The sequence below is a fragment of the Balaenoptera musculus genome, chromosome 9 (genome assembly GCF_009873245.2).
Source record: "Balaenoptera musculus isolate JJ_BM4_2016_0621 chromosome 9, mBalMus1.pri.v3, whole genome shotgun sequence".
Taxonomy (NCBI): domain Eukaryota; kingdom Metazoa; phylum Chordata; class Mammalia; order Artiodactyla; family Balaenopteridae; genus Balaenoptera; species Balaenoptera musculus.
This window is the reverse complement of record NC_045793.1, coordinates 87,607,244-87,623,525: the sequence shown is the minus strand read 5'-3', so window position 1 is coordinate 87,623,525 and position 16,282 is coordinate 87,607,244. Positions and strand designations below refer to the sequence as shown.

Below are 16,282 nucleotides of genomic sequence, written 5' to 3'. Positions count from 1 at the left end.
CACACTGGATTAGGGTGGGTCTTAAATCTAATGACTGGTCTCTTCATACAAGAAAGGAGAGGGAGATTTAGACGCACAGAAACACACAGGAGGGAAGAAAGCCATGTGAAAAAGATTGGAGTGATGTAGCTACAAGCCAAGGAATGCCAAGGAATGCCAGCAAACAGCAGAAGCTAGAAAGAGGCAAGGAGGGAGCCACCTCTAGAGCCTTCAGAGGGAGCATGGCCCTGCCAACACTGTGATTTCAAACTTGTACCCTTTTCTGTTGTTTTAAGCCACACAGTTTGTGATAATTTGTTACAGCAGCCTTGGGAAACTAAGACAGTAACCTTCCAAGAAGTAGCAGTGACTCTGGAATAAAGGCTCAATCCACCCTGAGCAGTGGCGTGTCCATTTCCTTGTGTGTTGAGGAGACTCAGAGGTGCTCTCTTCAGTGACTTTATGTCTTCATTAGTTCTATTACAGTTTGCTACCCTTAGGGCTTTGCTTTCTGGCCCCCTCTTACTCCAAGTTGTTCTTACCCAACTCTTACACAAGTCACTTGTTCTCACATTGCTTACAGTCTCAGAAATTTGGCCCTACACTTTTACTGCTATTCTGTGCTGCTACTTCTCTTTTCTAGGTTGCTTTTACCCCTGGGCATAAACCCTGTCTATTATAATACTTCCTCAAGTATAGTATATGTGCAAAACTGTACAGGTACACTTTTCAGGCCATCTGATTGACCATAATACCTTTCCAGTACTTCTAGGCCATTTCAATGACTGACTTAATTTGTGGCACATTTTTCCCTTTGCAGCACATACAGACAAAAGGTAGAGTTTTTACTTTCTGATAAAGTCATCTGATGCACAGAAGTTTTAAACTTTGATGAATCCTAACTTATTTTTTCCTTTATTGCTCATGATTTTGTTGTCATATCTAAGAGTTCATTGCCAAGCCCAAGGTCATGGAGATTTACCCCTATGTTCCCTTCTAAGAGTTTTACAGAGTTTTAGCCTTACATTTAGGTTATTGATCCATTTTGAGTAAATCTTGTGTATGATGTGAGGTAGGAGGTCCAAAATTTATTCTTCTGCATTTTGATATCCAGTTGTCCCAGCACTGTTTGTTGAAGAGACTGTTCCTGCCACATTGAATGTTCTTGGCATCCTTGCAAAAATCAATTGACCATAGATGTATTGGTTTATTTATATACTCTTAATTCTACTACAACAGTCTATTTACCTATCCTTATGCCAGTACCATGCAGTTTTGATTACTATAGCTTTGTAATGAGTTTCAAAATTGGGAAGTGTGTCTCCTTTAAATTTGATTTTCTTTTTCAAAATTGTTTTAGCTACTTGAGGCCCCTTGCAATTCCATATGAATTTGAGGATTGGCTTTTCTGTGTTTCTGGAAAAAAAAAAGGACCACTGGCATTTTGATAGGGATTATACTGAATTTGTAGATCACTTTGGGTAGTATTGACATCTTAATATTATTCGTGTTATTATTACCTATTCCTTGGATATTTTATAGAATAGTCCTGTAAACTCTTTGAGCCTGTGGGTTTGTTTGTTTGTTTTTGGTGTTTATTCATAGGCAGATTTCAAAGTCTGATTAAATTTCTTTTATTGTTATTGTTGTTATGTCTTCCAATCTATTAACTTGGGATATTTTTCCATTTATTTAGGTCTTCTTTAATTTCTTTCAGTAAAGAAAGAAATTTCAAGGTACTAGTCTTCCACCTCTTTAGTTAAATTTATTCCTAGGTACTTTATTCAAAAGTGAGGTTTTTAAAATAAAATATTTTAGGCATGCAAAGAAATATAATATAATGAACACCTGTGTAATCACTACTCAGTTTAAGAAATAAAACTTAACAAATACAATTAAAGCCTTTCTAACTGCATTTTCCCCCCTCACTTAGAAGTAACTGCTCTCTTAAACACCATACACAAAAATAAACTCAAAATGGATTAAAGACCTAAATGGAAGGCCAGACACTATAAAACTCTTAGAGGAAAACATAGGCAGAACACTCTATGACATAAATCACACCAGGATCCTTCTTGACCCACCTCCTAGAGCAATGAAAATAAAAACAAAAATAAACAAATGGGACCTAATGAAACTTAAAAGCTTTTGCACAGCAAAGGAAACCATAAACAAGACAAAAAGGCAACCCTCAGAATGGGAGAAAATATTTGCAAACGAAGCAACTGACAAAGGATTAATCTCCAAAATATACAAGCAGCAGCAGCTCATGCAGCTCCATATCAAAAAAACAAACAACCCAATCCAAAAATGGGCAGAAGACCTAAATAGACATTTCTCCAAAGAAGATATACAGATTGCCAACAAACACACGAAAGGATACTCAACATCACTAATCATTAGAGAAATGCAAATCAAAACTACAATATGGTATCACCTCACAATGGTCAGAATGGCCATCATCAAAAAATCTACAAACAATAAATGCTGGAGAGGGTGTGGAGAAAAGAGAACCCTCTTGCACTGTTGGTGGGAATGTAAATTGATACAGCCACTATGGAGAACAGTATGGAGGTTCCTTAAAAAGCTAAAAATAGAACTACCACATGACCCAGCAATCCCACTCCTGGGCATATACCCTGAGAAAACCATAATTCAAAAAGAGTCATGTACCACAATGTTCATTGCAGCTCTATTTACAATAGCCAGGACATGGAAGCAACCTTAGTGTCCATCGACAGACGAATGGATAAAGAAGATGTGGCACATATATACGATGGAATATTACTCAGCCATAAAAAGAAACGAAATTGAGTTATTTGTAGTGAGGTGGATGGACCTAGAGTCTGTCATACAGAGTAAGTCAGAAAGAGAAAAACAAATACTGCATGCTAACACATATATATGGAATCTAAAAAAAAAAAAAAAAAAAGGTTCTGGAGAACATAGGGGCAGGACAGGAATAAAGACACAGATGTAGAGAATGGACTTGAGGACACAGGGAGGGGGAAGGCTAAGCTGGGATGAAGTGAGAGAGTGGCATGGACATATATACACTACCAAATGTAAAATAGATAGCTAGTGGGAAGCAGCCGCATAGCACAGGGAGATCAGCTCGGTGCTTTGCGACCATCTAGAGGGGTGGGATGGGGGGATGGGAGGAAGACTCAAGAGGGAGGAGATATGGGGATATATGTATATGTATAGCTGACTCACTTTGTGATACAGCAGAAACGAACACAATATTGTAAAGCAATTATACTTCAGTAAAGATCTTTAAAAAAAAAAGTAACTGCTCTCTTAAATTTAGTGTTTATCATTTCCTTACATAGTTTGATAGGCAGAATAACAGTCCCCCCTGCTACCCGCCCACCCCCGCCCCCCAATCCTCAGAACCTGTGAATACATGGCAAGAGTCTTTGCAGACTCAAGTTAAAGATCTTGAGATGGTGAGATTTTCCTTGTTTATCTAGGTGGATCCAATGTAATCACAAGGGTCCTTATAAGTAAAAGAGGGAGGTAGGACTGCTTGTAAATACATCTCTCCAAGGGCCAGATAAGCACCAGTGTCTCTAGCTTTTATGATCTATAGATGTCTTCCAGGTCCTGGGACACATATCTCCTTGAATGTAAATTATTAGGGAACTTCCTGACATCTTGGGAGCTTGACCTAGGGAACTAGGCCAGATTATACACATTTGACCTTCTTGGGGAGACAAGAGAAGTTTTATTATCCTTTTAGATCAGAGAAGTTAACTAGACAGATAGCTACAGATCTAATCTCCATAGTATGTGGAAAGTAAAATGTTTATAGAGGAAGTGAAGACAAAACATTACCTTTTTATCATATAGATTTCTGTCTCCAGAGGCTAGAGCTTTTTACAGGAGCACTGAGGAATCCAGGAAGGATTTTTACTTACTCACACTGATTTATCAACAATTGAGAATTTTGATATAATCTTTCATCATGATTGTGGATTTGTCAATTTCTCCTTGCATCTTTGCAGCTATACTACTGGATACTTTCATTTAGAATTGTTATATATCTTTAGTAAATTATTTGAATTGTTTTCTTTAATTATAATGTAGTGACCCTCTTTATCAAATAAATTTTAAAAATCCACCTAAAATACAATACTGAACAAGATGAACACAACTGAAAGGAAATTTGATAGCTATATTGATATCAGAGGGGAAAACTTTAAAGCAAAAGCATTATTAGGGATAATCTTTGTCTTCCAAGCAGTGAATTTTGTTAAATTTATTATTACTAGATATACTTAGATCCATTTTTCTCATCTTATTTTATACTATTTATTCTCTTTTATGTGCTTCTGTTTTGTCCTTTCCTGCCTTTATTTACTGAATTTTAAAAGCTACCCCCTTGTCCCCATTTTCATGTGTTAGAAGATATCCATTCTATTTCCACTATTTCGATGGCTTCTCTTAAATATTTTTGACATGTGCATTTACCTTAATAAAGCCTAAAGTAAATTAATAGCTATACTTTCTTCCTGACTAATTAATGGAATTTAGAACATTTTAACTCTGATTACTTTCTCCAGTCTTAGAATATGAATATATTCTAGTGGTTTTGTCCCTTGATTTTTGTACTCCCACGTGTCATCATCCTTATATGTTTTTATAAGGTTGCTGGGTTTACCCTTATGCTTATTAAATTTCTTTGCCCATCATTACTATTTCATCTCACTCCTTTCCTCTGATTTCAATGTCCTTTAGAAGTTGTTTTGTGATGGGTCTATTGGAGGCAAACTCCCTCAGTCTTTGTCGTAGAGTGTCTTTACTTAATACTCATCCTTGAGTTGTAATTTACTTGCATGTGGTGTCTGAGATTGGTAAGTATTTTCTGCTGACTATGCTTTCTGCGACTGCTAAGTGACATTCTTCTGTAGGTAATCTGTCTCCGGTTGCATTTAAGGTTTTCCTTTGCTTATGGCCTTTTGCAATTTCACTACAAACCCATGGTATCTTGATTATCCTGTTTGGGATTTCTTGTGCTTCTTAAATCTGAGAATTGTTGCTTTTCATCAGTTCTAAAGCATTTTTGCCTGTAATATTTTTGAGTTTTGCTTTGATTCCATTCGCTCTGTTCCTTCCTTCTGGAAATTCTATAAAGATATATAGAATATTGGACCTTTTTATGTTATATAATGTGTCTCTTAACCTCCTTTATATTTTCCATCTCCTTATCTCTCTGTGCTTTATCCTGTGTAATTTCATTATACATAATCCAGTTTGCTATTTCTTGTATTAGCTGGGTCTCTTCTGCTATTTAACTCATCTGTTGAGTTTTTAGTTTCAATCATTATGTTTTTAATTGCCATTAATTTTATTTGGTTTCTTTATAAATCTGCCCAGTCCTCTTTCAACAATAGCTTTTCTCAAGAATTTTTTTGTCTTCATCACCTTAATGTTTTCATGATTACTGACAATTTTATTCATGAAGTTATTGTTTTTCTGTTGTTGACTCTTGTTGGACTTTTTTTCCTTCCGGTGTTTTGTAATTTTTATTGAGAGCTCATTTTGTTGTGGCTTAATCTGTAGGAATTCTACAAGGCCAGGTTTGAGGGTGTGCTTCTTTAGAGAGAGGGTATTTATTTCTGCCAAATGCCCCATAGTTACTACCAAGTTGGAAACTCTTTTCATGTTAATGTATCAAATACAATTACAAAGTTAATAAATTCAAGTTAGATCCCACAAATAATTAAAATTCAAATTCCAACACACACAATAACTGGTCTTTGGTTACAAATTCTTTGGGAAATTTTTTTCATCCCAGGCTAGGTACTTTAGTTTTTCTCTTGTCAATAGCAGTTTTTTGTTTTGTTTTTACATCTCTCTTTTTTATAATCCTGGATTTCTCTCTCTCCCTTTCTCTGTCTCCTTCTCTTTCTCTCTCTGACTCAGTTATGACCTCCAGCTTTGTATAAGCCTGGTAACTTTTTCTGTCCCTGCATGGCCAGTAAAATCTGAACCTATTTGTTATGAAAGGCAGCAACCACCTCCACCGTTCTCCCATCCTAAGCAGCTATGGCATGGATATCTTATTGTGCGTCTGGGTTTACAAAGACTGGGGCCCTGGATATTTTCCTTGCTTTCTGGAAAACTCAGTTATTTTTTAAAAACAAATGTTTGTTTTAGAGAGTAGAAAAGTGATTATTAGGGATTATGGGGTAGGGGAAATAGGGAGTTTGGAAAAAGGGTATAAACTTTCAGCTATAAGATAAATAAGGTCTGAGAATCTAAAGTAATACAGGGAGATAAATAATCTAATACACTTTAGATTAAAAGTAATCTAAAGTCAACTAAATAATGACTATGGTTGATAACACTGTGTTGTATAATTGAAATTTGCTAACAGAGTAGAACTGAAATGTTCTCATAAAAATAAATAAATAAAGATAAGTATGTGAGATGTTGGATATGTTTAATTTAACTAGACGGGGGAATCCTTTTACAATGTATACATAAATCAACTCACTATGATGTACATTTTACAATTTTATGTCAATATACCTCAATAAAGCTGAAATTTTAAAAAATTTAAAAAGGAAATATTTTTTAAAATGTTTGTTGTAGCATTTACTGATGTTTTGTATCCAGAGGATTTCCAGATTTTCTAGTCTACCATTTTTCTAGAAATAGAAGCCAAAGTGGGTTTATTGATCTTTCCCAGGAATCCTATAACTTTAAAAAGAATCCAGTTCAGCAAATAATTATTGAATGCCTTCTATGTAGTACCAGCTACTATTTAGGGAAATTATTCACTTTCTAGCAGAATACCACTTTCATTCAGAAAATAAAATAAATCTACCTATCTTCCTCACCATCCTTCTTCAACTATCAATTTGATCACATTATATCAAAGGCATCATCAGATAAGTTCTAGAACTCTAGATAAAATTCCCACCTTCAGATAAAATTCAAGCACATAAACCCCTGCTAGCACAATATACGGATTACATTACCATTATTAACACACACACACACACACACACACACACTCACACAAAATGGTAAATTGAAGAGTTAGATCAAAATTCACATATTTTTTCAAAATCATGAATTTTTTTCTTTGTGTTTAGATTTTCTCCTACCTCAGTTTAAGAGATGTGGTAATATGTGGTCAAGTTAATCACTCCTGGTTGTTGATGACACAAATGAGCTCATTGTGGAACGGTGTAAGTAGACACGACCTGAAGCCATGTCTTTATTCTAGTTCTCAAAGGAGAATAGACTGCTATAAAGCCACCTGTAATGGGGACTACCTTCTTCCCTGCTCCACAACATGGGGCCACAAAAAGTAGGTGCATTTGTTTCTCTTTTGTCCAGGCACAAGCCTGAAGGACAATATAAAAACATGTTATTTGAAGAGATTCAATATGAGTATATTCTAATTTAAATAGTAGAAATAAATTGAATATTATTTTTGGATTGAAACAAAGGTCCACTATATCTGAGTTAGGCTTAACATTGCCTTACTCAAGGAGCTCCAGAGATAAATTGAGAAAATGCAAGCAAGGTGCTTACTGTAGAGCCTGGCATGTAGGCAGCACTCAATAAATATTAGCTATTATTGTTGGTTCAAAAAATATAACAAAGCAGCACAAAATATGGAGTAAAGGAAAAAAATTACTGAGCATGAAATAGGGCTAAAATATACAACATGTAAGGAAAGCTTGTTTGATAATTCTTAGTGTATTTTCATGCACATGTACACACACACACTCAGGAATTTTCTAATGTGGACTCCTAGGCTCATGCCTGTGTACTGTTCTTGTCATTGCACTATTTTTGTACTATTCTCATAAACTAGAACAAGCTTGTATTTTTCATTCCAAAGAGACATTGGGTGGTAGGTCTTAGCCAACAACAGAAAATAAGCATGTGTTATCCCTGACGACCTTTCTTTTCTTTTTCTTGGAAAATTGCTTTAATCTTAACAACTGTGATCATTTATGCCATCAACAAATGTTGGAGTGGTAACATTTTCCTTGTCGCCTAAGTCCAGTAAATAGCTGGCTTCACCACCCCTCCTTAATTGCTATTGATTGGAGGACAAATGATATCATGTGCTCAGACTGACCCATGAATAGGTGGTCGGGGCCATTCTGCAGAAACTTGGACAAAGAAACTAAGAGGAGTTGACAAGGTACAGGGAATCTAGCTCCATAAGTCAACTCAGAATCTTTACATCTCATCAGAACACCATCCCATTCTTGGTTATACTGCTCTACTCTCACCTTATGCAGCAATGGCAATAAGAAAATGTGCTTCTGTCTTAGTTAACCCCTCTTAGCTACCAAATTTAGTATTCCTGTCTTAGATGTATTTTTAGTTGAAGGCAGTGATTCTTAAGCTTTAGAATGCATTAGAATCATCTGAAGGGATTGTTAAGACAGATTGATGGTTGCCACCCCCAGAGTTTCTGACTTAGTAGGTCTGGGCTGGGGCTTGAGAATTTGCATTTCCAACAAGTTCCTGGGTGATGCTGATGCTACTGGTCCCAGGACCACACTAAGAACCACTGATTTAAAGTAATAAATCTCTTACTTATGTGACAGATTAGGTGTTACCTTTTCCTTTGGAAAAGCAATAAAGAAGAAAAATAAATAAATCCAAATGATCTGGAAGAGAAAGAACATGTACAATATTAAAATCAGGACAAATCTTGCAGAAAACTGGCAGAAAAAGCCAGCACTTCTGCCAAGACTTCATTGGGTAGAGATGAAGAAAATATGAGCATATGGCAGTGAAGAACAAAGCCAGGATAGGCAGTTAAGCTGCTTTATGTTCAGCAAATTTCTCTTTCCTCAATTATGCGTTGTCCTTCATTTGCAGTTATTTTTTCCTTTATTTGTGAGTGCTCAAATGTGGCGCAACTATAACAAACATTTTAGCACAAAGAATAGTTTTATTCAGAAGGCAATGAGAAAGTGGATGTTCATATACCTAACCTTTTAGCTGAAAGATAGTATTAATACTATGTTATTGTTATCAACTATACTTCAATTAAAAAAATACTATGTTATTGTTTATCAACCAGCCCTGGCCATTTGGAGCTCACATAAACCTCTGTGATCTTCAATTTTACATATAATCAGCCAGGTACACTCAGGTCATCTTTCCTTTTCTCTAGAACTACCCCCTTCAAATTATGAGTTATGAAAAGGCCAGTATAGACCACACACTCTAAATTGTCTTTCCCATAGTCAAGGACTCAATGTATAGTTTGTGCTCATGAAAAAAGCAGGCACACATTAATGATGAACTCAGGAGGGTTCACTGACATTGAAGAAGGGGGAAGCCTTGGGGCTCACCTGGAATTATAGGGGCGCTTCCAGGCCACTCTAAGACAGTTGACTCTGTTGAGGGGTGGATGTGAGACCCCTGCCCTCCCAGCTGTCAACCTGGACTGGACATTTGGAATCTGTTTTTAATTAAACCTAGGAATGACCATGAAAAAAAAATCTATTTGTAATTAAGCCTGGGAATGACCACAAAAAACCCAAACAAAAAAAAAAAATTGAGTGGTGAGATGAAGAAATTTCAGTTCTCTGATGCTTTAAAAATATTTTAAAAGTTTTACATGCAAAAGATCTCTCTCATTTCTTAATGTTTTTGTTTATCCTTTTTAGATTGATTTTTCCGCAGTAAAAAATATAATCACAGATAAACACATAGTGTCTACTTTGCAAAGGTGGCGTCTAAATGTGCTTTGCTTGAATTTTCGTGGTTGTGTTCTCCGACTGAAAACTTTGAGATCTGTCAGTAAGTATGTTCATTACAACTGCTTGCCTTGCTTTCTTGTATTTTAAAATGGAAACTTCAATTACCACCTTAGGCCATAACAATGCCTACTAAAACTATTTAAAAGTCCTATAATATAGTCAGCTCTTGCTGGATTGTATGCCCTGGGAGTTGGTCCTTTGGTCATTCTTATTGACTGCTTTTTTTTTTTTTGTCTAACATTTTTCTATCTATATGTCATTAGTTTATCCACTAAAAAAATACAATATAAGAACTTCTCATTAAAGAAATTCTAACAATAGAGAGTAGAAGCAGAAATCTACCTTCATCTCCCTCAAACCCATTCACTTACCCCATGGTACTCAACATTATCAGTCTTTCTGTTTTTCTAAAATACATTTATGTATTTGTGATTAAAAATACACAATTTTAACTTTTAACATTAAAGGGGTCATACTGTCTTATATTTTCTATTATGTCTTGGAAATCTTTTCATGTCAGTACATATAGAACTACTAAATTATTTTCCCATACTATGGCTATACTGTAACTTATTTAACTTTCTTCCTATTGATGGACATTGAGGTTATTTCCAGTTTTTTCCAAACTGTTTTGTGAAGTCTGTATTTAATTGTCTTAGTTCAGGCTGCTATAATAAAGTTCCATTTTGGCTGGGTGGCTTATAAACCATAAAAACTTATTTCTCATAGTTCTAGAGGCTGGAAGTCCAAGATCAGGGTGCCAACGTGGTTGGGCTCTAGTGAGGGCCCTGTTCTGGGTTGTGGACTTCCGTCTTCTCCCTGTATCCTCACATGGTAGAGAGCAGGAGAGAGAGCTCTCTGGAATACCTTGTGTAAGGGCACTAATCCTATTCATGACAGTTCCACCTTAATTACATCCCAAAGGTCCCACCTCCTAATACCATCACATTGGGGGTTAGGATTCCAACATATGAATTCTGGGGGGACACATTCAGCCCATTGCATTAACGCATATGTCCTTTGAGGTATATTTTTAAGTTTCCATGTGTATTTCTGGAAATGAGAGAAAAAATAGATTTCAAAAAGTATATATCCATGTTGACTTCAGATAATGAGAAAGAATGCCATAAACACATGTAAATATCAACATGGATGAGTCTAAAGATATTAATGGGCAAAAGCAAGTTGCAGAATGATATACATAATCTAATACCATTTGTATACAACGTTTCAATGTGTAAAATAATACCATATACTTTATATTTGAAATAATTTCAATACTATATATTCAAGGGCACTCGTACATACACACACACACAGTAAAATATAAAAAGCATGCATGGGAATCAAAAACCCCAAATGCAAGATAGTGGTTACCTCTGAGGTGGAGAGAGTTGAATGAAATGGGGAAGAGGTTCACAAGGGGTTTCAACTGTTATCTGTAATATTTTTTTAATTGAAAAAGAAAAACTACAAAATGGAATAATTCTAATTGGTTATTGCTGGTGCTGAAGAAAGCAGTAGTTTTATATATGATGTTATTTTACCTGATCACGTATTAAACTATCTTCTTGGTTTTAATAGTTTGTTGGTTGAATCTTTCAGGTTTTCTGGGTAGACTATCATGTCATCTGGAAATATTAACAGTTTTATTTCCATTCATTTCTATTCTTATATCTTTTACTTCTTTTTTTTCTGTAGCAAGGATATGCAGCCATTTTGTCTTGTTCTTGAGTCCTTTTCTCATATTTTTAATGAGAATGGTGTTAATATTATTATATCTTTTAATTTCTGGGACACACCCTTCATAAAGATATCATGCTGCTCCACCTTTTACAGCAGCCATCTTATGCATGTTCCTCATTCAATCTGGTCATGTCTGCCTTTGGATTTTTAGGAATTATTAATTTCTGATCCACCAAGACCATTCCTTTTTGTTTTCCAAGGATATTGTAGATTAAAAATCATTTATTTCTTGTAATTTGGGTAGGAGAGGAAAACTGAAACGTGCTTAGTCTGCCATCTTAAACCAATTTGTTACTTTTTTCTTCTTTTGCTCTCTTTCCTTGTGATTTGGTGACTATCTTTAGTGTTTTGTTTGGATTTTTTTCTCTTTTTGTGTGTGTGTATCTATTATAAATTTTTGGTTTGTGGTTACCATGAGGTGTATATACAGCAATCTTTATACATATTTGATTATTTTAAGTTCCTAATCTCTTAAGTTTGAATGCATTTTAACAACCCTGCATTTTTACTCCCCCCAAGTTTGTTTTTGACATCATAGTTTACATCTTTTGTTTCGTGCATCTCTTAACTACTTATTGTTGATATAGATGATTTTACTACTTTTGTCTTTTAAACTTCCTACTAGCTTTATAAGTGGTTGATGTGCTACCTTTACTGTATATTTGCCTTTACCGATGAGATATTTTTCCTTTTGTAATTTTCATATTTCTAGTTGTGGCCTTTTCTTTTCCACTTAGTGAAGTCCCTTTAACATTTCTTGCAAACCCAGTTTCTTTCAGCTTTTGCTTGTCTATAAAACTCTTGATCTTTTCTTTGAATCTGAATGATAGCCTTGAGTAGATTATTCTTTTTCCTTTTATCATTTTAAAAATATCATGCCACTCCCTTCTGGCGTGCAGAGTTTCTGCTGAAAAGGCAGCTGATGGTCTTACGGGAGTTCCCTTGTTACACTGTTGACTGATACATATTACATCATATACATATTACATCATTCACCAACACTCCACCTCCTGCAGAAAGAAGCCCCAACATCTCACAGAATTTAGGCAAGTAGATTCTCATTACTGAATTGCTTCTATTTGCTAGAGCAGGAGACTTGTTCAGATTTCTCAGAAACAGATGTTAATTGATCCAGGGCATAAACTCCAGAGGAGGGGATGGTTAGTAAATGAATAATCTGAACTGTTTAATGTTAAATATCTTTCCCAAATAATCAAGAATTAAGTCAGAGCTGACTCAGGCTTAGGACTCAGGAGAACTCAGCTTGTAGTAAATCTTATTTACTTCAGAAAAATCAAAGACTCTTAGAACTAGTTGAAAAAAAACCACACTTGGGTATTTGGATAAAAACTCAAGTGATATTTAAACATATATGTTCAAATATGTAGATCTCAGGATTGTATTATTTTTGACTACCATAAAATATACTTTAAAAAAAACTCTTGAATTTCATCACCTCTTGGACAGAAGGAAGTTGCAAAGGCAAGTTATTAATCAATCAAGTATGAAATTGGCAGAAAGGGTGGATATATGTATATGTATAACTGATTCACTTTGCTGTACAGCAGAAACTAACGTAACATTATAAATCAACTATATTCCAATACAAACTAATTAAAAAAAGAAATTAGCAGAAGAGGAGGTATCTAATTATTAATTCCACCACTGATCAACTATGCTTCCCTGAAAAAATATAAACTCTGATACAAAAAAAGAGCAAATTTTAAGCTTTTAAAAATGTATTTAAATTTTGGCCCTGGGAGATATTAGCAATTCTAAATGACTTACTTTTGGATGGTCTGGATCAATTTCTATCATGATGTGTTCCAGAGCTTTATTTTCAAATAGATCCCTGGGAATGATCCTGAATATAAAAATAAACCAATAAAATTCCCAGCTAGCCTCCAAAAATTAAGCCAGAGAGTAACTTGAGTCCTTTCTCTGAATCAGATTTAATGCCCTTATTTCCTTCCAGAACCCTTACATTCCCACTGTGTGCCTCTGCCTTCCACTGAGGTCCCACCTGGCTTTCTCCACCATCGAATCTTGGATGTTTTCTTTAATATTCCACTCTGAGTGCTCATCAACAATAAGTGAATTTATTACATCTCTCTGGTAACACTTCAAATTTAACAGCTACCTTCAATACCTCATGTTGAACAATGTGAGAATCTGCATTGAGAACCAGTATTTCTAAGTCTCCACCCTGACCCAAACCATTGATAAAATGCGCATAGCGGTTAGAACCTTACAATCCAGCGTCATTTCCTGAACCACCAGCTCCAGCAATTGTTTCAGCTTCCCACTCTCTTGGTTTCCCATACATATTAATAGAATTAACTGACTTGATCCAAAGATTATCGCCCGCCCTCATAGGTGTTTCAGGAGAAAAAGCACCTACTATTCTTTTAGTGTCTGCTTCTGGAAGTTCTGATGTGAGGCAGCCATGACTAAAGGTAACGTTTAGAGTGCTCTGTAGCCTTGCACAGTAGAAAGGACTTAGGCGGACCTGAATCCAGGCTCTGCCACCTGCCAGGTTTGTGGCTCTATCCAAGTTACCTACATTCTAAGCCTTGGATTCCTCATCTAGAAAAGGCAGATAATATTATGTACCTCAGAGGGATCTTGTGAGAATCAGAAATAGAATACGTGAAGCTCTTAGCACAGTGTCTGGCCTCTAATAGGTGTTTAAGAAATGTTCAAGGGAATTCCCTGGAGGACCAGTGGTTAGGACTTGGTGCTTTCACTGCTGTGGCCTGGGTTCAATCCCTGGTTGGGGAACTAAGATCCTGCAAGCCGCGTGGTGCAGCCAAAAAAAAAAAAGAAATGCTCAATACTATTTGTTATTTACCATGTTCTATACTTTGGAAATTTGTACAAGTATCAGATAAGACCAGTTGCTAAGCTTTGTATGAATACCTTGATATAAGAAATGGAAATATATTCAACTCAGTGAAAAGAAAATCTGCATAAAAAGGAAAAAGTGGTATTTCTAATGATATGTACATATTTCTTTTCATTTTATTTTTCTAATAGTACAGTACTATCAAAATACAAACTGATGGGGGTCAGTCTCCAGACACTTCCTCTCTTTCTGGTGATTGTTTCTCCAGGTGATCTAATTTTAACCTGTGACGCAAATCATGGGGCTTCTCTTGGGTACCACCTCTGCCCTCAGTTGCTTCTGATATCACTTCCTTTTTTGTTTGCTTCTTTTTCATCCCAAATCCTGACCCTGAATCCTAATTTCATCCTGTTTCATGTTCCTTGACATATTAGCTTAGCAGGAAGGGCTCTCAGATCCTTCCCACTAACAGGTAGCTTCCTAGTCTGAACTCTTAAAAAACCAGTGCTGTTTCCACATTTACTAGTGTTTATACCTGTTCAGAGCTCATGTTCACATCATCTACAACTGCTTCTGAGAGTCCCATCTTCTGAGCGGTCTCTAATATAATTCTCAGATTCTTGGCTTATTGCCTGTGGCAATTCTCCTTCAGGTCTAGCTTGACAGTTTTTTGCAAGGATCAGTGAAAAGTAGTTGAGAATTTGGGTTTACCAGGACCTCATTTTGGAGTGCACAGGAATCGGAAATGGAAATTTATTCAATGCATAAGCAGACTTACTGAAAAAAAAAGTTGGGGGGCAGAGGGGAGAGAATTACATTTTATTATTACTAAGCATTTGTATCTCTTCATTTTGATCATCTTTAGGTATGTACAAGCAGCTCTTGAAAAGCATGTAAAAATGAACCAGGTTTTTTTTTCATTTTCAAAAAGCAGTAAAAACATTTATACAGAACATTATGACCTTCTAACGCCATCATTAGGACCCAACTCCTGCAGGTTACCAGTGTGGAATCATCATCAAAAGCTGTTCTGCAAACAGGCAGGCAAGCAGGATGAGAGTATTCCCTTGATTACTATACTGTCACAACAATAATAATAATTAAGGGAACCTTCCTTTAGCTGGGCAACCCTGCATAAATAGGTAAAACAGTTAATCAAAATGTAAACATGCGGTTTTCCAACACCAGCTTAGCAAATACAAAATTAGCTGCAACCAGAACAATTTCTAAGTTATCCCACAATAGTGATTCTTACACTTTGTTTCTTTGCTGTGTGATCCTTATGTATTTTTTCCCACTCATCATCTTCTGTATCCTGGTCAAATGTTTCAGGGTATGCTGGTAATTTGTCTTTGGGGCATTCGTCGTAGTAACTCCGAACATATTTTCCCACAAACCACCCTTTGTATTCTTTGGGCATTTTGCACTCCAGGCCATTATAGTGCACGTTGTAGTGATGCATTAACCAGTAGTAGAGGTAGTGGATGTTGTAGTCACATCTCCAAGGGTTATCTCTGAGCCACAAGAGTTTCAAAAAATACAAGTCTTCTAATACTCCATAGTCAAAGTTTTGCAGACTGTTGTTTGATAAATCTAACTCTTCTAAATGTGTGAGTCCTAAAAAAGCAGCTAGAAACAGAAAATATTTATTAAACCAATGAGTAATTGGGTTAAGTGCACTGTATAAGGATAAATTTAAATTAAAAATAAGAGAGTTAATTCTCTCTATTGAAAATAAAGGAAAAGATTTCCCTCCCCTCCTTTTTCTCAGAGTTCTTACTTTAGAAAACTTGCAAGTACTTTCTCTTCTCTTTGAAATGTATACATATCCTTTAGAAGACTAAAGAGGCCTTTTTCAGCTTTATGAGGATCGTCCTTCTTAAGAACCTGGGAGCCATCTCTTTGAAATGGAAACATCAAGGGAGATAACACCTGTCTCCCAGTTTCTGTGGGAGGGTAG

At 35.8% G+C, this 16,282-nt stretch overlaps 2 protein-coding genes across 4 annotated transcripts in view; one reads left to right on the top strand and one right to left on the bottom strand.

Annotated features, from left to right (window-relative positions):
- The window catches only part of FBXL13 (F-box and leucine rich repeat protein 13), a 165,435-nt gene that overhangs the window by 39,257 nt on the left and 109,896 nt on the right, over positions 1–16,282 (top strand). The window contains exons 6-7 of the mRNA XM_036862957.1: positions 7,086–7,181; positions 9,639–9,771. Coding sequence (XP_036718852.1) covers positions 7,086–7,181; positions 9,639–9,771 — 229 coding nt within the window. The remainder of the gene's footprint in view (positions 1–7,085; positions 7,182–9,638; positions 9,772–16,282) is intronic.
- The window catches only part of LRRC17 (leucine rich repeat containing 17), a 99,511-nt gene that overhangs the window by 52,164 nt on the left and 31,065 nt on the right, over positions 1–16,282 (bottom strand). Inside the window, exons 4-6 of one of the 3 annotated variants that reach the window (XM_036863665.1) lie at positions 15,578–15,951; positions 14,858–15,099; positions 13,266–13,341 (exon numbers count right to left, since the gene is read on the bottom strand). In XM_036863665.1, coding sequence (XP_036719560.1) covers positions 15,097–15,099; positions 15,578–15,951 — 377 coding nt within the window. In that variant the 3' untranslated portion in view covers positions 13,266–13,341; positions 14,858–15,096. Of the gene's footprint in view, positions 1–13,265; positions 13,342–14,591; positions 15,952–16,282 lie in introns of those variants that run through there. The other 2 variants (XM_036863663.1, XM_036863664.1) reach the window with 2 other exon arrangements.